The sequence below is a fragment of the Exophiala dermatitidis genome (genome assembly GCF_000230625.1).
Source record: "Exophiala dermatitidis NIH/UT8656 unplaced genomic scaffold supercont1.1, whole genome shotgun sequence".
Lineage (NCBI taxonomy): Eukaryota > Fungi > Ascomycota > Eurotiomycetes > Chaetothyriales > Herpotrichiellaceae > Exophiala > Exophiala dermatitidis.
The window spans coordinates 167,731-188,910 of record NW_008751646.1 but is presented as its reverse complement, the minus strand read 5'-3'; the positions used below and the strand labels follow the sequence as shown (position 1 = coordinate 188,910).

Below are 21,180 nucleotides of genomic sequence, written 5' to 3'. Positions count from 1 at the left end.
TCTCCTTAGTCATTCTCCCCGTTAGAATCGTAGTCGTCATCATCGACACCTTTTCGCTTTTTGCTGTTGTTGGTGTCAACCTTCCTGATGGGGATTTTTATCCCTTGTTTGGCGAACTGCCGGTTCAATTCAGTGGTTTCGATCACGCCGGGGAACTTCTTGGCGCTGTATACTTTGAATGGTCGGCTGAAGGCGGTTGCCAGGCACGGTGCCTCGCTGAACAGCTCGGGGTTTTGGAGTGTACCACTGGTGTCCCCTTCGCTGAGGATGAATTCCGACAAGTTGAAGAAATTCATCTTCAACCGGAACCAGCCTTCTGTACGAACGCTCAAATCCTGAAGGACAAACCATAATCCGACTTTCCCTTTGTCATCCTTTAACCGGAAAGCGCTCGAAGACGCGCTTCCGATTAGGTTTTTGGCAATTGCAGTTTCTTTTGGTGGTCCTCCCAAATCTTGAGATGAACGGGCAGACCGTAACTGGCTGCCAGACGAGATCGAACCGACAGTGGAAGCACGTGAATGGTAGGTTTGCTCATAACCATTTTGATACTGCGGATATGGGAAGGGCGGAGCTCGCTGGGCATACCCGAGATGACCGTTGGTATGCGCACGTGGGTCCTCCTTGTTGTTACCGTTGTAGGCAGAGGGTGCCGGTGGAGGAGCCGTTGCTGCCGTTGGCGATGTGAAAGCCTGTGATGATAATGCTGGAATGTTTGCAATGTTGTAGGTGGGCAGTGCTGAACCTGGCGTTGAAGCGGCCATCGCGTGCGGATATGCCGTCGCGACCACCGATGAAATGGACGGCGACGAGGTGTTGTGCTTGACACAGTTATCTTCTCGTGAACCTTGAAGGTTCCATAAATCGACGTTCAGCACGAGTCTCGAAAGATCCGCCACTTTTCTACACGCAGTTAGCAACGGCAACAGGAAAAGGAAAGAGCAAGCCTACTCATAGTCGATCTCTTCTCCCGTCCGTGGATCAAAAATGACCAACCTGATACAAGGCGGGGGAGAGATAGGTCGGCGGTCCTGGTGAAACGTCAGCAGACAATTCTTCGTATTGACAGTGGTTGAAATGGTACCTTGTCACCAAATCCGCACATGCGAGCGCGGATGAGCTGCTGGACAACTTCGAGGGCCCAAGCTCGCCCTTCCCATACCCGGGAGACGGGCGGAGGGCCCTGAATATTGAAGTTGGCATCGTCATTGGCTTCGCTGCTTTGACTTGGACTCGGCGGCGGAGCGTTGGCTGGCATGTTGAATGATGGATAAGGTGCTGCTGTCGACGTTGGAGATTGTACAGGAACTGAAAGAGGAGGTGGTATGGGGTGACGACCTAAAGGCCTTTGCTGGTAGTTATGCTGCTGTGACGAATACATCTGCAAAGATGCACAGAGAATGATGTCGAGGAGACAGTTGAAGGACGCAGCTTTTGAAGTGAGGCCTCCGAGGACCTGCTAAACCGCGTCGGCTGCGTGCTAGCCCTTTCCGCAACAAGCTTTCGCCAAAGTAACGTTTTCAGTAACGACAGGCAGGGACCGTGGGCCTCTCAGCAGCGTCCCAGACTGGTATCAGCTCTAGCGCCTTCACTCTCTCATTGAAGCTTTTTGGATCTTGATAATCCTCGCTGGTTTTCCACTGTGCCACAACAAGCAGGACTCGGAGTGGATTTCGACGCGGGTGCGGAACTTTATCTGGACGCGAACCAACGGTCTGAGTGGTTCGGAGAATAAGGTATGCTATGATCACAACCGCTAAGGTAACACCAGGATTCGGAGAAAATGCGAATGGAGGAGCAATTCAGGTCGAAACAGGTAGTGCAGAGGAAAAAAGAGTCTCGTGGCACGAGTTGTCCGCAGAATTTGTGGCTGAAGATCAAAGAACGCACTGATATGACAGCGACAACCACGATCTCTGACAGGTTTGACAGGACCCTTCTTTTAGGGCTAGACGGTCAAGATCAAGTACATGGGATGGACACGTTCAATCGTTCGCGTGTTGAGAAACAACGGCTGATCACTGTGACTCCAGCAGTGAAGCTTTCGTGTCAGTAGGGTTGAACCGAAGGAATATATCCGGACTGAATCTCGAAGGTGGATCTGCCTCGGAAAGCGTGATAATAAGGCTGGGGCTGGCGGCTTCGACTGTTCTGTCCCAGTCTAGCAAGATGCAGCTGGGCTGCGAAAGCCGGACATCGTCATGTGGGCTTGGATCGCGGGTGTTGTGATGATCGAACGAAGCGCGAGAGGGCTTCGCGTTCGTGGATCGGAGCCGTATTCGTAGCGGACGAAAGACTCGGAGGGCCGGGGAGGGCGCTCGATCCTTGAGCAAGGTTTTATGCAAGAGAGGGTCGCGTGCCGGGTCGGATCTCACGGTCTTCAAAGCAGACGGACGGTGGTCGATCAAACAAAGGACGGTCGACGGTTCGTGAAGCCGAGGGATTCAGATGTTGGGTATGAAGTAGAAAACGAAGCGATTGCGAGGAATGAGGTGGTGATGGCCAATGTGCTAGTCCGATGATGGTTAAAATGGTTTGGTGGGGATGGAGAAGACTCGGATGGCAGTAGTCGTAGTGGTGTCAGTGGTTCGAATCGACAGGGTCGGACTAGAATGGAGTCGGCGGCGTGGATCTGGGCGATCAACTTGGACAACAAAAATAATGTGAGGATCTCTCCCAACATACTACTACACAACCTATACAGGCTCGAACGTGGTCCTAGTGCAGAAGAAGAACAAGCAGCGCAAATAATGGATCTCAGTTTGGTGAGCGCGGCGGAGGGGGTTGACTAGGTGGTGCGGTGGTGAGATGCACCTTGGAACTTTTCAGTCTGCCACTGACAGCCCCAGAGGGCACCGCAGCCTGCAGTTCGACGCCCGTGCGCAGGTGCCAGGTGGGAGGATGGCGGCGGCGGCGTTCCCAAAGACCCGAAAGTCGAGGTCTCCCTGGTCCTTAGGGCTCTTTAGGCGTGCGGGTTGTTTGTTAGAGGCGTGCAACTAGCAGTGCTAAGGATTTTGTGCATCTCTTAGTACTGCTACCTCAGGCCCCAGACCACCAGGGTTGCATGCCTTAGGCTTTCCCACTTCCAGGCTGCTAGTGATCTGCTACGCCGTTCCGCTTCTCTGGTTGAAGCTAGCCTCGCCCAAACAGGTCAACTGCACCCGACAGGGGCCCAGGCGTCTGGGTTCCCCGGTAGGCACGGAACAGACATACGGCAGACTTGGAGCGAGAATCAACTGGCCGAATGGAAACAAATGCAGGGATTTGTATCAAGCCTGGGATTGTCCAAGCACCTCTCATGACTCGCTGACCGGTTTTGCGCCGGCATCCACGAAGTGGCTGTTACTGCTGTACTGTATACCTAGGTATTGTTATCACTTATGTAAATACTTCTCCAGGGAGTTCCCTCGGCCCCTACTAGTAGTCAATTGGGGCGTACCTACCTAAGCCACGACTACCTGTAAGCGAGCAATGACTGGGTCGGTGGGCGAAGACCTACCTACCTAGGCGGGTAAGGTATAGGCTATTATTTCATACGTAGGTACGTACAATGTAGCGAGGTTGACAAAAGAGACGGATGTGAGGCACGAGTCGAGGCAGCGGTCAGCTTCCACCGGCAAATCTGCTTCGGGAACTTCATACCATACCAGGTACCACCTGTAAGTAGTTGTAGGTACTTTCCGCACTCGCGATCGCACCCACATTTATCGATCATCCCCATCAGCACCTATCGCCACTGTATTTCGAGTCGACTCTTCAACTCTCACGACACACGTGCATTTACACGTCTCTCATGACATATGGCGTCGGTTCGTGCTGCCACACTGTATTATTGCGTTGGCAGCCAAGTGGCCATGACAGGGTAGTATCATAGCAGATCCTCACTCGATAAATCCACTCGTCCCAAGCTCAGACTCCACGGTGAGGATCCCCCGGCTTGTTGAGCCTCAGGCGACGGCTCTTGTTGGTAACCATAAAATATCCTGGTCCACTTGCATGGCTAGACTTATCAGACCCGAGCCGGTTCATCCTTCATTGGTGGTTCCGCTGTTTATATGCCTGCTGCTGTTTCTGCCATTGCAGGCAAAGCAAGAACTCGACCAACTTGAACTGTCCATTGTGACCTCGGGCGGCTCCCGAGCCCCATCCAGCTACTGCATGACATGTCCCACTGAGGATGACTCGGTCTGCCACTGCCCGGGCGCGCTCCAAGTTTGTCCACCATCACTCTTGAAACCGACACGGCGCCAGGGAAAAACACAGACCATCTGCCTCCGGCTCTGCTCCATTAGGAGCCTCACCTTGTACGCCAGAAATTTCCAAGGAGCAAGCTTTCACTCGAAGCTAGTTGTCGCGCAGTGTTCCTGAAATCTCTTCTTTGACAGCTTGCAGTGGGTTCCGTCTGGGCTTGGTCTTTTGCTCCTCGATACCCAGACCCGCAGGGGGTCCATCGGTAGCAGTAGCAGACTACGTTGTACTAGTGGCAGCAGTAGATCTCGTATGCTAAACCCTTTTGCGTTGTAGAGCGGGCAGACGTTATTTGACACTCTTCTAGATTGCCGATGAGGCTGCAGACAAACTGTGGCTTCTCTTCTGGCACTGCCGGCATACAACGGCATACAACGTACGGTCGCGTACGACAATAAAATGCACTGCAATTTCTGTCCCTCAGTGTTGCCCCGTCCCGCCATTTGATGCCGCTCTGATATGCAATGTTGAGGACTGTCCATCAGCGGACTGCTAGGTATGCAACAAACAACGGAGTTGTGTTTCGGTTTGCAATGCTGTCATGTGAACAGGGGCCGGGATGACTGAAACTGCTAGGACAAACACTGCCCGCAATAGAATGACCTGTCACTTTGCGGCAATGCATGATGTGCAACAGAAGCGCCGGCGTCGGATTCACTCGATAACTTGGATGCCTCGCTGTTCACTTCCATCGCTGGATCGCTGGGCCAGAAGCTCCAGACTGCCTCGAATTTACGTGCGCTATGGGGAGGAGTTGGTATGAGCAATCGAGTTTTGCCAAAGTACAGATCCCGGGCACCGACATTTCGTTGTCAGTGTGGGAGCATCCCGCGACTCTTCTGGAACTGACACCCATGCTGTGCTATATTTCGGTCTCTGTCAGCCTTTGACCCCTGGAGGATTCAGACGGTTAGTGTTGCTAGGCAGTTGTATCGCCAATCGCAGACTGTTCCAGAGTTGATCGAAAACTTTGCTGTTCGCCCGAGGTCATTCATTCGCTGCCCTTGCAACCAAGGTGCTTCGATCATCAGCACGACTGCATTAAATATAGTAAGGAAACGGATCCAAGTCGACGCTGTAACAATACTCGCAAAAAAACCAGCTCGCCTGTAATGACGATGCGGCCTTATCCCAGTAACCAACCGGTATATCGCCCCGCTGCATCAAGAAAATCAAGGCTGGAAGTCACATCAAACACAAAAATACACCGGCTGCTCGTTGATCCAGATCAGCGTTCACTTATCGCCGCCCTGTTTTCCAGTAACCGCTTCTTTCGCCTTGTCCGCTAGTGCTCGGATCGTGCCTCGGTCTTGAGACCCTCCACGATGGAAAGACTCCCTGCGCACCTTCTCGTTGTGACTTTTGGCTGCCTGGAGCTCCTCGTCCGTCGGCTTATACGTGTTGGCCATTCCGCCTGTTGCATAGTTAAGCAAGGTCTCTTGCATGTGCGCTTCACTCATACATACCTCTACCAGTGTGGAAAGATCCCTCAGGAAGGGTGATCCCTGGAACGTCAACGTCTTGGGCGCGCCGCGCTTCTTCCGGGTGGTCAAAGTCATTTTTGGCCATGTTGCCCGCACCGCCCCGACCAGTGGTGTACTTCTTGGATTTCAAGGTAGGCGTGCTTTCGGGCTCAAATCTAGGGGATTGGTCGTTCCTGGTGGTGACGTTGCCTACAAATCCGTTATTAGACCGGTACGCGCCTTTCTTTCAACGTTGGCGGGTTCTTACCTGCGCCGCCTCGGCCGTAGGTAACCGCGGAGCCCCCCCTTGACATCTTGAATAAATCAAACTGGTGGACCGGTACACGCGTATGTGATGTGGTGCTAGTAGAATCGGTCTTATATGGACGGATCGGATGCGAACTTGCAAAAGCGGGTGGCAGTGGTGTTGTGTTGAGAGGCGGGGTGTTCAAGGACAAAGGAGGACGGAACAATGGCGCGGGCGGGAGGGACTTCGAGAATAGCAGTGGTGATGGTGAGTAATAAAGCCCGCCCCAAGTGCTGCACCGAACTGTGTAGTAATGAATGGGAATAAAGACCCGGCGCCCTCTACAGGAAGTTGTAGTGCTACCTTTCGTGTGTGTCACTTAAAAGTCTGGTATGTTTGCATCATTTTGTCTTGCAGAGCGGAGGTCGCCTAAGGGAAAAGTGCCTTTGACGGTCACACGTGCGGAGAGAAAAATGACGCGACAGAAAAATGGTGGAGGATGCCTTCAGGCCTCGCTCAGCAGACTTTTTGGTGGCTACCTAAGGTAGATGGTAGGTACCACTGGCACCTTAACCACTAGTAGTAGGAGTAAGCCAATGCAACACAGGCAACATTGGCGGTCTGCGTCACCGTCAGCCTGATGACCTCGCTCAAGTCCTAAAGAAAGCTTCTAGGTGCCAGGTTCTTGCGGCTACATTCAAATTACTAGTATTGCTCCTCAATACCTTATCAAACTATCCGGCGCCTTGTTCTTCCTTGCATACTAATGTGGTACATTGCTAGGTCGCTACCAACTGGTCGCCGTGTGCGGACAGAACGAAGTTGAGTAGTCTTTCAGACAGACACTGCATGTAGGGACTCCGATCCTGTTGCTACTCCTGCCTTCCAGTGGCCACACCCCAATCAAGGGCCAAGCGGTCTCATTGCAGAACTTGGAAGTACGATGAAAAGGTTCTCTGCAAGACATCACATTCAAGTCATGGATACTTTCCTACCACTGCACTGCACATAATCGTACAACAACTTCTCGCTGCCCGTCCAGTCCTCGCAAGTTACTGCCAGTGATGACGCAAAAGCAGAAATATAGTACAAATTTGGCTGCGCTTAAATGGATATCAGCAACAATATGTGCCAATGCTATCATCCCAACGGCCATTCTTCCTCAGCCACTGACGCCGAGTGGATAGGAAATAAACACAGAATCAGAACTAGGACAAGTAGTAGTACTAATATAGTGGTAGATAGTACCTGAAATAATAAGCATCACCCACTTAGGCATCCGCTTACCGACAACCGCCCGCAATCTAGGCCTACTGGGCCCGTGGATTGTTGACCACCCGCCTAATCGTACACCCTCATGGGGGCCGCCACAGGCTGCTTCCCCGCCATTGGGCCTCCGGAATGCAGGAACCGCCGCCGCCGCCGCCTGCCTTACCGCGCCAATAATCCAGGCGCTGGGCGTGCTGGACTTTCCCATCCTTGTTCGTCCCCGGTTGAGGCTTCCTGCTGCTGTCACCCGTCGCCTGCATTGTAGCGATTGAGATGGTTTTTATCTCAATGCCTCAACCATGACCTGAGCTGGATTTGAATTTTTTTACACGTACGGGCGGCGAGAATCATCGTTGCTCTTCATCCTTATCCCCAGTATCCCTATCTTCTGTCGATCCTTTTGTGACATCCGTTGTTTGTCCTGTGGTCCTGAGCGCTCCTTGACGCACGCCTTACCGCAATACACAAGTTTGCCTGGACGAGCGAATTATGAGATAGCTGTCCTTCCACGAACAGAACAACAAACCTTGGTCGCCGCCTGCGGTGCCACGTTTGCATCATGCCTCCCAAGACTCACCAGGGGACCCGTCAGGTCTACTTCCTACCCCTCACCGATGCCGGTGCGCCAGATGTGCCTCATGAGTACATCTACCTGCCTGCGCCTACCGACCCTGCCTACTATTTGAGGTTCGCCATCGAAGGAACAAGTTCAATATGCCGGCAGGGAAGCCTCTGGGTGAACATCCCTGAACCGGGCCAGGCGTTTGATCGAAACCACTTTCGGGAGTACAAACTCCATCCTGACTTCAATCGGACTCTCGAAATAGACATTCCCATCACTTGTGCCGGAGCCTTCTCCTTCTATACCACCTACACACCTCTGCCCAAATTCTCGCTCGCCGATGTCGAGACCCCTCGGCCTACCCGGACACAAACCTACTATGTCGACATCGAACCCAAATTGTCGCTGGCTGGTTCAAGCCTGCCGTTGGACGCTTTGGGCATCTTCTCTGTGGTGTCCAAATTCATGGGCAAATATCCGGAAGATTGGGACCGGCACTTCAAGGGTATCAGCGCAAGAGGATACAACATGGTCCACTTCACCCCGTTGCAACAGAGGGGCGAGTCGAATTCACCTTACAGCTTGTATGACCAGCTGGCATTCGACTCGGAGCTCTTCCCGGGCGGGGAAAAGGACGTTGCCAAAATGGTGAAGTCAATGGAAGAAGAGCACGAGCTGTTGGGTTTGACTGATGTCGTCTTCAATCACACGGCCAATAACAGCCAATGGCTCGAGGAGCATCCTGAAGCCGGCTACAACGTGGTGACTGCGCCATGGCTGCAGTCAGCGCTTGAGATGGACGATGCTCTACTTGAGTATAGCGCCCAGCTCGAGTCACTTGGCCTGCCAACAACCTTCAACAATATCAATGACCTGGATAGGGCAGTTGAGGGGATCAAGGAACATGTGATCAACAAAATTCGCCTGTGGGAGTATTTTGTTTGCGACGTCAAATCTGATACGAAGGCTATTCTTGAAGCCTGGAAGAAGGGCAGCACCAAGCTGCCATCGGGTGGCTTCGAAGATGCCGTTGGCGGCGGACTTGATTCGGTGAAGTCGTGGTCGCTTTACCAAAAGGCAAATTTCCTCAAAACCAAAGGGTTGCTCCATGGGTTGCGTATCGACGGTCGCTTTTCCCGAAAGGTCGACCCTGAGATTGCCTCGGCAATGCTGACAGTCCTCTATGGGCGGTACGATGATGGCGCTGATATTCATGCCGTCGAGGACGCCACAAAATCAATCTTGAACGAGCTCAACCTCCCCTTTTACCGGGAATATGATGCAGACGTCGAGGCCATCCTTTCTCAGGTCAAAGGCAGATTAGAGTACACGAGATTGGATCCTAATGGCCCGCTGCTTGGTCCGGTCACCAAGGAGCACCCTCTGATCGAAACTTACTTTGCTCGGTTGCCACTGAATGAGACAACCAAAAAGCATGACCCTAGGTCGTTATCCCTTGCGGTGAACGGTTGGATCTGGGCTGCAGATGCCATGAAAGACAACGCTGGTCCGGACTGGCGACCTTATCTCAGGAGAGAACTCATTCCATGGAGCGACTGTGTCAAGTTGCGCTATGGCAGTGGACCGGAGGATAATCCGTACTTGTGGGAGCACATGACACAATACGTGCGGCTCATGGCAAAATACTTCACTGCGTTTCGCATCGACAATTGCCACTCTACGCCAATACATGTTGCGGAGTATCTTCTCGATGAAGCGAGAAAGGTCCAACCGAATCTTGCTGTGTTTGCGGAATTGTTCACCGGCAATGAAGAGACGGATTACGTCTTCGTGAAGCGGTTGGGTCTGAGCGCTCTGATCCGAGAGGCTATGCAAGCGTGGAGCACACAAGAACTGAGCAGGATTGTACACCGACACTGTGGTCGACCCATTGGCAGCTTCGAGATCAATGTGCCGCAACGATCAAAGACTGAAGCCAACTCCACGGTTAACGGAAATGGTCCGAGAACCAAGGAAGTTGTGAAGCATATTAGAGAATCCCCAGTCCATGCTCTCTTTATGGACTGCACTCATGACAACGAGATGCCGGCTCAAAAACGAGATGCCCGAGATACCCTTCCCACAGCTGCCTTGGTGAACATGTGTGCTTGTGCTACAGGCAGTGTGATGGGCTTCGATGAGATCTACCCAAAGCTTGTTGAGATCGTCCACGAACACCGAAAGTACACGTCACCGAGCTCTGATGGTACCGTTCCCACCGGTGCTGGTGAAGGAGGGATTGCTGGGGTGAAGAAGCTGCTCAATCAGATCCACACTATGATGGGCAAAGATGGATACGATGAGACATTCCTTCACCACGAGGGTGAGCTGATTACTCTGCACCGAGTGCACCCGGACTCCCGCAAAGGATATTTTCTCATCGCGCACACGGCGTTCCCAGGTTGTGGTAATGGAAATGGTGGCTTGAGTCCTGTGCACTTGGCAGGAACAAAAGCACGTCAACTCGGAGCTTGGGTACTTGAGGTGGACCAGAGCAGGGAAGCAAAGAAAGCCGCATTGGCTGACAAAGACAACCTGGTCGGGTTACCATCCCGGGTAAGGAACATCAAAGGTGCAACTATCACATCCGACAATGGTGACACTACTATCACCATTGCCGATTTCTTCCCACCTGGGTCGATTGCTCTTTTCGAGACTTGGGTTCCCTCTGCAGAACATTCTCTTGGTCTTGGAGCTTTCATAGCCAGTGGGACTGAGACAGCCTTCGGAGCGCTTGACCTGATCGACCTGAACTCGGTCCTCTACCGGTGCGAGTCCGAGGAGCGCGATTCGAGCATGGGTCAAGACGGAGTCTACCACATACCAGGCTACGGTCCGCTGGTATACGCAGGGCTTCAAGGCTGGTGGAGTGTTCTCGAAGGTATTGTCAGACGGAACGACCTTGGTCACGCGTTGTGCAACCACCTTCGCGCTGGGCAGTGGGCGCTGGATTTCATCGTTGGCCGTTTGGAAACAATCTCGAAGCGTGAGGGTTATTCCCGCCTAGAGGAGCCCGCAAAGTGGTTCAAAGAACGGTTCGATGCTGTGCGCATCATTCCAAGCTTCCTCTTACCGCGTTACTTTGCTTTGATTGTCCAAGTTGGTTACAACGCTGCTTTCAAGAGATCAATGGACCTGATGAGCTCAAACATCAGACAAGGCCAAGATTTCCTTCAGAGTCTCGCCGTGGTGAGCACACAAATGGAGGGATATGTCAAGACTGCATCCCTATGGCCGAATAAGAGTGTCCCTTCCCTAGCGGCCGGACTGCCGCACTTCTCGGTGGAATGGGCCAGGTGTTGGGGCCGGGATGTCTTCATCTCATTGCGTGGACTGTTTCTGTGCACGGGGCGATTTGAAGAAGCTAAGGAGCACATCAGAGCCTTTGGAAGCGTGCTGAAGCATGGATTGATCCCGAACTTGCTGAGCAGTGGCGCTGCTCCACGATATAACTCGAGGGACTCCCCTTGGTTTTTCCTCCAGAACATCCAGGACTACACCAAGATCGTGCCGGATGGGCTATCGCTTCTACAAGAGAAGGTGCCTCGCCGATTCCTTCCGTACGATGATACTTGGTTTCCGTACGATGACCCGCGCGCGTATTCGACGGAATCAACAGTGGAAGAAATCATCCAAGAAGTTCTGCAGCGTCATGCATCTGGATTGTCCTTCCGGGAACATAATGCTGGACCTGAACTGGACATGCAGATGAAACCTGAAGGATTCCAGATAGATGTCCACGTGGACTGGGAGACCGGTATCATCTTTGGAGGGAACCAATTCAACTGTGGAACATGGATGGACAAAATGGGCGAGAGCGAACGTGCCGGCAGCAAAGGTGTTCCTGGTACTCCCCGCGATGGTGCGGCGGTCGAAATCACTGGGCTCTGCTACAGTGCCTTGAGATGGGTATCTGAACTTTACAAGCAAGGAAAGTACCAGTATTCAGGCGTGAAAACCGACCAAGGCGACAATATTTCCTTTGCGGACTGGGCCGATCGCATCCAAGCCAATTTTGAGAAATGCTACTGGGTTCCTGCGGATCCCAAAGATGATATCCAGCACGATGTCGTTTCGAAGCTCGTCAACCGACGAGGGATATACAAGGACCTGTATCGGTCTGGAAAACCGTACGAAGACTATCAACTTCGACCCAACTTTCCTATCGCCATGACAGTGGCTCCGGACTTGTTCACACCTGAAAATGCGCTATTGGCACTGAAAATGGCCGACGATGTGTTGCGTGGACCTACAGGGATGGCGACACTTGACCCCTCGGACTTGAACTACCGACCCTACTACAACAATTCGGAAGATTCGACCGATTTTGCGACATCCAAAGGCAGAAATTACCATCAAGGTCCAGAATGGCTGTGGCCTACCGGATTCTTCTTGCGAGCACTGCTCAAGTTTGATCTCATGCGCCGTGCTACGCCAGCGGCTCGTTTGGAATCATATCAACAGGTGACGCAGCGCCTGGTCGGGTGTAAACAAGCGATCAAGGATAGCCCGTGGAAAGGGTTGACAGAGTTGACCAACAAAGACGGGACATTCTGTGCTGATTCGGTATGTTTTCCACTGAGACTCGTTTGTGGTCGATACTAACAATTGTTATAGTCACCCACACAGGCATGGTCTGCGGGCTGTTTGATTGACCTGTTCCACGACGCCATGTCATTGGCAAAGGAGATGGAGGAAACCGAAGTGAACGGGGCTTGAGACTAATATAGATGGGCCATAGACTGGAAACTAGACACAACGATGTGGGCTATCCATGGTGCATCGGTGCATGCATCGGAGCTCAAGAGCAGGAGACCAAGGTATAGATATTGGAAAGAGGGCGTGTGAATGGAGCAGCAAAGATCGACGGGGCCAGTGCCGTGGTTGGTGTCCAGCACCTGCACACAAAGAACCTACAATATAATAAGGAATGCCAACCTACTACTCCTCGTACCTACCAGTCTCGTTCAGCTGGTAGAGAGAACAACTTGAAGGGCAATTGATTTTTCATGTCGACAAGGCTGCGCACTCAGGGGCCGGTGTCGGGATGCCGGTGCCAGTGGTTGCGGTCTTTTCGAACTGTTTGTGGCCAATCGGCGAGATGGTAATGGTGTGCCATTGCACGTGTTGGAGTGGTATGTCCTGTAATCCACGTGATGTGTTTTCGGCCGATCGAGACCAACCTTGGAAGCTTTGTGGTAGGACCCTGTATTGCCATTGTACAGCCACTGTATTACTGTGGATTCGTATTGAGTGCCGGTCTCCACCCACCTCAGGTAATTAATTTTTTGAACCGTCACCGCCGCCCGCTCCATACAGGTAGTACCCAGAGGGAGTCACCTTTCCTGCGCCCTCGTCCTCCGTCGTGGTATCTTTCTTTCGGATTGTCTGTGATTGTGTTCCTGTGCTGCTTTGCGCTGCTTAGAGAATCATGGCTGTGAGTGTTTCCTGACTGCTACTATTCTATCCCTCTCGTCCACGATGAACCCCCACATGTCTTTCGACGTCTAGGACATTGATTAATGGAACCATGACGAGCACAGTCCTACTACATTACGAACCCGAACGTCGGCAACAGAGAAAGCTCGGAAGATTGGCGGAGTATGTGCCTTTGCTTGTCCCCTTTTTCCCACGGCGAAGATGAAGATCACAAAGAAAAGAGACATGGAACCGAAGAAACTCGCAATGATCTCTGTCTGACTCATATTGTTTCCCATAGTCCGGGGCTACAACCCTCTCACACCGCCGGATCTGCTCCAACATGAGATCCCCCAGACGGCAACCTCGAAAGCGACGGTGCTGCAAGGACGCGACGACTGCGTGGCCGTGATACAAGACAAAGACCCGAACCGACGACTATTGGTCATCGTTGGACCCTGCTCGATCCACGACCCTGTCTCCGCACTCGACTACTGCGACCGATTATTGAAGCTGAAGGAAAAACACAAAGATGACCTGGTGATTGTGATGCGGTCGTACCTAGAGAAGCCTCGCACGACGGTAGGATGGAAGGGGTTGATCAACGACCCCGAAATCGACGGCAGTTTCCTCATCAACAAGGGACTTCGGCTGAGTCGGCAGTTGTTCGTGGACCTGACGGACAAAGGAATGCCGATCGCCAGTGAGATGCTCGACACCATCTCGCCGCAGTTCCTGGCAGATTTGCTCAGTATCGGCGCCGTCGGGGCCAGGACCACCGAGTCCCAGCTACATCGGGAATTGGCGTCCGGCCTGTCTTTCCCCGTGGGCTTCAAGAACGGCACCGACGGCACGTTGGGCGTCGCCATCGATGCTATCGGCGCCGTGAGACACCCGCACCACTTCTTGTCTGTCACCAAACCGGGCGTCGTCGCTATCGTCGGCACCGTCGGCAACGAGGACTGCTTTGTTATTTTGCGCGGCGGCACTACTGGTACAAACTATGATAGGGAATCCATTCGCAAAGCTAAAGAGAACTTGGCCGCAAAGGGCCTCAGTCCCCGTGTCATGGTCGACTGTTCGCATGGCAATAGCGAGAAGAAACATACCAACCAGCCGAAAGTCGCGAAGGTTTTGGCTGATCAGATCGAGGAGGGAGAGGAAGGAATCATGGGTGTTATGATTGAGAGTCATATCAATGAAGGTGAGTCTACAAAAGTCAATGGTGATTGCTGTTGAGGTCGCGACAAGCTTCCCAATGTCCTCTCTCGACACAATAAATGACCCAGTGAATTTGCTGCGGGACTAATATATTGTCTAGGCAATCAAAAAGTTCCTCCCGAAGGCAAAGCCGGCCTCAAGTACGGCGTCTCCATTACCGACGCCTGCATTGGCTGGGAAGACACGGAGCAAGTGCTCGACATGCTGGCCACCGCCGTGCGCAAACGAAGAGAGAAACTCGGCGGCAAAATTGTCAATGGCGCCAGCCATTAATGGCACTCGTTGATGCGTCCCAAATTTCTGCGTTGCATTAGTCGAATGAGTGAGTGATGATGACGGACGGAATTGCGAAGGCACGGGAGGCTACGGATGCATGAATGACAAGTCGAGGAGACTACCCACTCAGTCAATTTTCTCGGGTGCCAAAATAAGATATGAGGGCGACGTTTTCAGCGAAAACTCAAAAGGCAATAGAATATGACAGACATTGCGGGAAACAGGGCCGGGCTCTCGCCTCGCCGGCGGATTCGGATCCAGGTTGTCAATGAACCGTTATGAACAAAAGGGGAAACGAAAAATAGCAAAAGCAGACTTGTACAGAGAGTGTACGCATGCGGGTGGTTTACTAGCTATGGATCTTTTGGCAAACCACGCTCGCGCACTGGTTTGAGGTTAGCTTTCCTTTCCGACCAGCAACGAAAATGCAAAAGTGAGAATGTTAATTCCAAAAACCGAGGATGACCTGAACAGTGATGAGCAGTACGTGTACCTTAGCCGGTCGACTACCTGAGATACAGCACATTGCCATTCCCAGATTACCTACCCAGATAGTAGTGATTGTGATAAAAACCCGACAGGTTATGTGTGTATGTCTTCCCTTAACCAGCCTATACACCGTGATAGGACTATGTATATGTACATTATTAAATGAACTGAATGAAATCCAATGCAAAGCAAGCACAAACTTTTTTTGCATGTTAATAAATAGGACAGATATATCCCGAGGTCGAGCAACATTAAGTACCTACCTACCTACCTACCTTTCGCAAAAGAACGAAAGACCTCGCTCTAGTTCTTCGCCTCCTCCTCCTGCTCCTCGGGGTAATAGAAGTAATAATTACCGTCAGCATCTTGAGCGATACCATGATAGGCGGTGTCGTCAGGCGTGGCGGGAGTATTCTGTTCCCCTTGCTGTCCAGCCCCAGGAGCCGGCACATCCCGACGCCGACGCCTCATCCCAACTCCCAAAGGCGTGGTACGGGCACCATCCTTGAAGTTCAAATTCCGAATATTGGGATTACCGACGACGAAGTCGAGCGGCTTCATGGTCTGGTGTTGCCACCATTTGAATTGCTTGATTTTGAAGCCGAAGCGACGGTCGAGTCGTTTCCCATTCTCGTTCTCATAGTCTTCTCCATCTTCTTCTTCGTCGTTGTCCACGTCAACGCCGCGGCGGGAAAGATGACCAGTAGCTGGCTCGTCGTCGTCCTCGTAGTCATAGTCGTAGTCGTCGTCGTACTCGTCCGACTCGGATGCCATGGGACCGTGAGCAGCGGCAGCACCACCATGGGAGCCAAAGCCTGGACCGCCGTAGTGCTGGCCCCGGTATGGATGAGGATGACCAGCGGCACCGGCACCAGGCCAGCTATGCGTCATTTCATTGCCATTGCTCGGCGCACCAGGGTGTTGTCCTTGGCCGGAAGGATGGTTCGAGGGCGTCCAGCGCTTCTCGACCACATAGTAGGCCTCGTCCTCAGGATAGTCCGCCTCCTCGGCATAGTGTACCGGCGCACCAGCACCAGACTCGGCAGTTGGATTAGGCGGTGCTGCGGGAGTCGAAGATGATGTTGCTGCCGCCACAGAATCGCCGGTGGTGGTCTGTTGAGGAGAGGGAAGCGCACCCACCTGGGCCACGGTGAAGGCCAGGATGGCTGCGACTGTTGATGCTGTCAATTGCATGATGAGTGTCAGTATCAGTATCCTCCTGATTGATATATATTGTTTTTCTTGTTTATCGTTATGGTTAATCAGAACGGAAAATCAAAGCAGCACGAGAGAATGACCGAAGCTTATGACTGGCCATGGACCTTTATACCAACCATCGAGTCTTGAGCCATCTTGCACAAAGAATCTGGCGGCGCCATGGATACTCTGCCGCAGCACCAGTCATTCGTCCTCAAAATTAATCATCAGAGAAAGAAGACACCAAAGACTATGCTCATAAAAATGATAATGTTGGAGACAAAGTTGCTGAAGACCAAGAGACGGGGCGGAATAATGAAAGGTCACTTCGATCCATCCCGGATATCGACTTCAATAAGGACCCAAAAGACAGCCTAAACTCAAAATCGACTTGAATAGAAGTTGTGGCCGCAATCGGGCTTGAATAACACAAGGTATGTCACCTTACCATGTTGGGACAGATGTCGGGCCCGAAACTAAACTTTTGACAAGACATGCGGAATCCATCTGGGGAGAAGGGTGAACAAATCATTGCAATTCCAGATGTCCGCTAAGAGAATGCTCTGAAACCATCCGCTAAATTGCTGCAAGGGGAAAACATGAAGATGATTGTAAAACCCCAATCTCGAATCTCAAGCATTTGCCCTCCTCTAAACTGCCACTGGCTCTCCATTCTGTTCCACTGTCGACTCGGTTGGTATTTCCTGAGGATGCTCCTTTTCGGCCTGAGAATGTTCCTTCTCGACTTGAGGATGTCCCTTTTCGGTATCAATGTGCGTCGCCTCCTCCTTGGCCATTGTGAGCGGGGACATGGCTGCTACTTCTGGCAATGAATCCTGGTCATTTGCACCCTCGTTCTCCTTATTCTCCTGTTCGTGGTGACAGGACGGCTGTAGGTGCATCTTCGGCGGTGCTTTGTGTTTGACAGCTTCTTTGGACTTGTGCGACGGGGCAACCTTTGGCCTCGGTGGACTGTTAATCTGAACCTTTTCATGGACCTTTTGAGCGCTGCTTGCCGTGGGCCTCATCATCCTTGCCAAGAACCCTTCATCTGGCTTGCTTGTGCTCACGCGTGATTTAGGTCTATCATGTCCGTTGGTCAACGAAGCACGCGACGTTTTCTTGGCCAGAGTAGTTGTAGTCGACGACGTGCTGGCTCGAGGTGGTCGTACTGACGTAGCAGAAGGCTTTTTGGCAATGGATTGACGCGGGTGAGGGTCTGTAGGTGAACGGTGTGCCTCAGTCCTAGCAGCAGATGCTGCTGTAAGTGCGGTAGCAGCCGCGGGAAGCTTGTTAGATATATTAGGTGATCTAGGTTTCACGCCGACAGAAGTTCTCGCAGTCTTGGGTGATGCTGGACCGGGTTGTTTCTGGGTATTCACCGGTGCTGGCTTGGGTTTTGGTCGGCTATCTGACTTTGCTGCGGCTGATGACGCCTTTTCGGCAGACTTGGGACCCTCGTGTTTGACGGCATCTCTGCCCTTCTGTGCCTCTTTTGCCGAGTCCATGACTCCTCTGATCTTCGCCGGGCCTCCTCTGATATGCGCCATTGGAGAGGTGGGGTTCTTGGGCGAAGGTTTCGAGGCAACAGGAGACTTCGGTGCTTGCTTTGTGATGGCCTGTCTTGTGGGAGGAGGCTTTATAGGCTGAGCAGTTTTTGTCGTCTGCAGCACCGTGGTGGGCGGAGGCCCTGGCTTGCTCTCCTTGCTAGCATCTATCTTCTGAACCATCTCCGCAGCCTTTGTATCGTCTTTTGAATTGGATGGCGCCGGGGTAGGTTTGTCGTGCAATGCACCAGAAGACAGAGCAACACCTAAGTTCCGCGCATCTGAAGTATCTTTCCTCGGTGTGCTTTCGACAAAAGCGGATCCCTTCAAGATATTACCAAGTCCACCTTCAACAGGAGCAGCATCTGGTGGTGATTTTTCTGTCTCCGCTGCAGCGTCTGTCTTTTCTGGAACTTGTGTCATGCTCGGCGGCTTCTCAGGCTGGCTGCTGTCCATCGTATGATTCTCTTTATTCTCACTGTGACTGCTCAATTGACTGGGCCTCCGCATAAGACCGACAATCGGCGCACTTCCGTTTTCCCCTGGTCGCTCGACTGCAACAAAGCTCGAGCGCACTTTGCTGACAGGTCTACTGTTGTTGGAGAGTTCGGAGGGGTTCGGAGATCGACCTCGACTTGGGGGAGACGTGGATTGGTCGCTGGCCTTGTTCTCGAACATAGCCCGAAGGTTTCTGACTCCGCCGCTTCCAGAGTTGGCCGACATGACTGTAGATGCAGTTGCGATCAGCGATTAGAGTTCAAACTCAGGGCAGGAGAGTGACAGGAACGAGCGGCCGACAGAAAATTCGAAAGACACCCTGCCCACCGGAATCACATCTAGGGCCGCATCTCGGACACAAGTTGAACTGTACAAGTACAATTGACAGTTGGATGCTAGAATCAAGGTGGATCCGGGGTTGGCGTGCACGCATGATGTGAGCAGGGGACAATGCGAAACACGTTTCAGGCCACAGTGCACTGCTGTTGCATCGCTGGGGGCCAGAGCCAGATTAGACGTGGATTGCTACTTACACCTCTTATTTGTTTGATGCCCAAAAGATTCTAGCCGTGCGGGTGGTTGTCCTCCAGAACTGGTTGAACTGCCCTGCCAGTGTGCCTTTGCATTGGATCAACAACGCGTCAAGCTGAGAGTGACACCGACACTGGCAGCTCCCGATCCGTTGCCTTTCAGGGGCGCGTATTGTCCACTCTGGCGGGCGCTGCACGTGATCTAACCCTAATGGTTCGGAACATCATTACTCCGGTCTTGTGATGCGATAAGCACCCGCTTCAGGCTGCGTTCAAGTTGTGGTCAAAACTGCAGCGGACTCTGACCTGCGACAACAGAAGCTAACAAAAGAACAGTACTAGTCCAACGCATATCGTTTGTATTCATTCCACGAAATGAGGCATAGTCCATTCGACAGCTCTCCCCAGACCCTGTGGTGAAGTCTATCTTGGCATCCGCTGCCCCCCTTCGTGAGCATGTCTTACAAGTCTGAACTCGATCCCCTCCTCCCACAAAACGAACCTGCCCCAGAGATCCAAGGCTATGGTGTCTCAAGTAAGAGGACGCCAGGCAAGGTGAACTCATATGAGGCCCAGCCATACGACTGGAAAGATGGAGAACAGGCCAATGATGACGACGATAGCCAATCACTACCACTGACGTCGGCTAGATCTGCCCTCAGCACCATTGTCTCGATATTCACCATCGTTGTATTTGTGGGCTTTGTGATAGCTCTCTTGGGGCCCAGCTTGCAGGACCACAACCCTCTACCAGTTCCCAAAAAACCTCCTCGAACGATCCCCGATCGAGTGAGCGCCATTCTCGAGCGAACTCCATTGCTTGATGGACACAATGATCTCGCAATTTACATTCGAGCAGCATATAAGAATCAGATAAACTCGGATAAGTTTCGGGATGAGTTCGAACATGGTGGCATGAGCGGCAATGTTGACCTCCCGCGGCTAAAACAAGGGCAAGTTGGAGGTGGTTTCTGGAGCGCCTTTGTGGCCTGTCCAGACGATGCAAGTGACGACTTCTCAGACGAGACCTATTCCACTGCTGTGGCGCACACGCTCTCTCAGATCGACCTGGTCCGTCGGTTACAGAGCCACTATCCTCAGAATTTTACTCCTGCAACAGCACCACTATCCGAGGCCCTGTCCAACTTTCATGCTACCCGTTCCCTGATCTCCCCAATCAGCATTGAAGGATTACATCAAATTCCACAATCTGCCCCTTTGTCCACTCTCCGTTTGTATTATGCTTTGGGTGTCCGCGCTGCCACGCTCACCTGGAATTGCCACAATGCTTTTGCCGATGCGGCCTTGATTACACAAAGGGGTGAAACAACTGTCGCCCCCTACCATCGTGGAGGGCTCACACCAGCTGGCAAGGAGGTCATTCGTGAGATGAACCGCCTCGGCATGCTCGTGGATATTTCGCATACCTCATACTGGACTCAAAAGAGTGTCCTGACCAACAAAACTTCGGCCGCTCCCGTCATCTTCTCACATTCGTCTGCTTTCGCACTATGTCCGCATCCCCGGAATGTCCAGGATGATATTCTGGACCTGGTGAAAGAAACCCAAAGCTTGGTGATGATCAACTTCGCCCCAGACTTTATTTCCTGCCTGCCACCTCCCAACTCGAGTGTGCTTCCTGAGTTCTACGAGAAGAACAATACCTTGCACCAAGTGGCTCGACACATTGTGTATGTAGGCGAGAAGATTGGCTACGATCACGTCGGTCTGGGAAGTGACTTTGACGGAATGGGGGAATTGACACCAAGGGGTCTAGAAGGGGTAGATAAATACCCTGACCTGGTCGCTGAGTTGCTAAAAATGGGGGTCAGCGACAGGGATGCCGCGAAAGTCGTGGGCGGCAATCTTCTTCGGGTTTGGAGGACTGCGGAAGGGATTGCAAAAGGACTACAGAAGAAGACGCAGGAGGGTGAAGATGAAGTGAGCGGATGGTAGCCGGTCTGAGGTGCACAATGCCAACAATGACAGCGGCAAGTCATTTTGATAGAATCTAGTTTTAAACATGTCCCCAGAGATATCTTTGTGCCGTCATTGGATGGTTTTGGTGGTGTTCATCAAAGAATGACGACTAGACGACTTTATAGCGCTGCCTTACATTGTAATATCATTGACCTAGAGTCGGCTGGGGAGAGGATAAGTCCACGGTGTGATTACCTCGCTGAACTCGTAGCCATGGCTGCCGAGGTTCCCCGGA

The 21,180-nt window shown here is 52.3% G+C and overlaps 7 protein-coding genes across 7 annotated transcripts; 3 read left to right on the top strand and 4 right to left on the bottom strand.

Moving 5' to 3' along the window:
• Positions 1–5: 5 nt before the first annotated feature.
• On the bottom strand, positions 6–1,258 carry HMPREF1120_00072 (uncharacterized protein; the record flags this gene model as incomplete). The annotated part of the gene is made up of 3 exons (XM_009154060.1): positions 6–903; positions 952–1,031; positions 1,085–1,258. 3 exons carry the CDS (start codon positions 1,256–1,258, stop codon positions 6–8), a joined length of 1,152 nt encoding a protein of 383 aa, XP_009152308.1.
• A 4,225-nt stretch (positions 1,259–5,483) lies between these two features.
• On the bottom strand, positions 5,484–6,025 carry HMPREF1120_00071 (uncharacterized protein; the record flags this gene model as incomplete). Its single annotated transcript, XM_009154059.1, has 3 exons — positions 5,484–5,662; positions 5,715–5,921; positions 5,980–6,025. The coding sequence occupies 3 exons, from the start codon at positions 6,023–6,025 to the stop codon at positions 5,484–5,486; spliced, it is 432 nt and encodes a 143-aa protein (XP_009152307.1).
• Positions 6,026–7,786: 1,761 nt separating this feature from the next.
• HMPREF1120_00070 (uncharacterized protein) lies at positions 7,787–12,508 on the top strand (the record flags this gene model as incomplete). Its single annotated transcript, XM_009154058.1, has 2 exons — positions 7,787–12,355; positions 12,407–12,508. The coding sequence occupies 2 exons, from the start codon at positions 7,787–7,789 to the stop codon at positions 12,506–12,508; spliced, it is 4,671 nt and encodes a 1,556-aa protein (XP_009152306.1).
• A 712-nt stretch (positions 12,509–13,220) lies between these two features.
• HMPREF1120_00069 (3-deoxy-7-phosphoheptulonate synthase) lies at positions 13,221–14,701 on the top strand (the record flags this gene model as incomplete). The annotated part of the gene is made up of 4 exons (XM_009154057.1): positions 13,221–13,226; positions 13,333–13,390; positions 13,509–14,411; positions 14,529–14,701. 4 exons carry the CDS (start codon positions 13,221–13,223, stop codon positions 14,699–14,701), a joined length of 1,140 nt encoding a protein of 379 aa, XP_009152305.1.
• A 795-nt stretch (positions 14,702–15,496) lies between these two features.
• Positions 15,497–16,387, bottom strand: HMPREF1120_00068 (uncharacterized protein; the record flags this gene model as incomplete). The annotated part of the gene is made up of 1 exon (XM_009154056.1): positions 15,497–16,387. One exon carries the CDS (start codon positions 16,385–16,387, stop codon positions 15,497–15,499), a length of 891 nt encoding a protein of 296 aa, XP_009152304.1.
• Positions 16,388–17,040: 653 nt separating this feature from the next.
• Positions 17,041–18,660, bottom strand: HMPREF1120_00067 (uncharacterized protein; the record flags this gene model as incomplete). Its single annotated transcript, XM_009154055.1, has 1 exon — positions 17,041–18,660. The coding sequence occupies one exon, from the start codon at positions 18,658–18,660 to the stop codon at positions 17,041–17,043; it is 1,620 nt and encodes a 539-aa protein (XP_009152303.1).
• A 761-nt stretch (positions 18,661–19,421) lies between these two features.
• On the top strand, positions 19,422–20,921 carry HMPREF1120_00066 (membrane dipeptidase; the record flags this gene model as incomplete). The annotated part of the gene is made up of 1 exon (XM_009154054.1): positions 19,422–20,921. One exon carries the CDS (start codon positions 19,422–19,424, stop codon positions 20,919–20,921), a length of 1,500 nt encoding a protein of 499 aa, XP_009152302.1.
• Between the last annotated feature and the right edge of the window lie 259 nt (positions 20,922–21,180).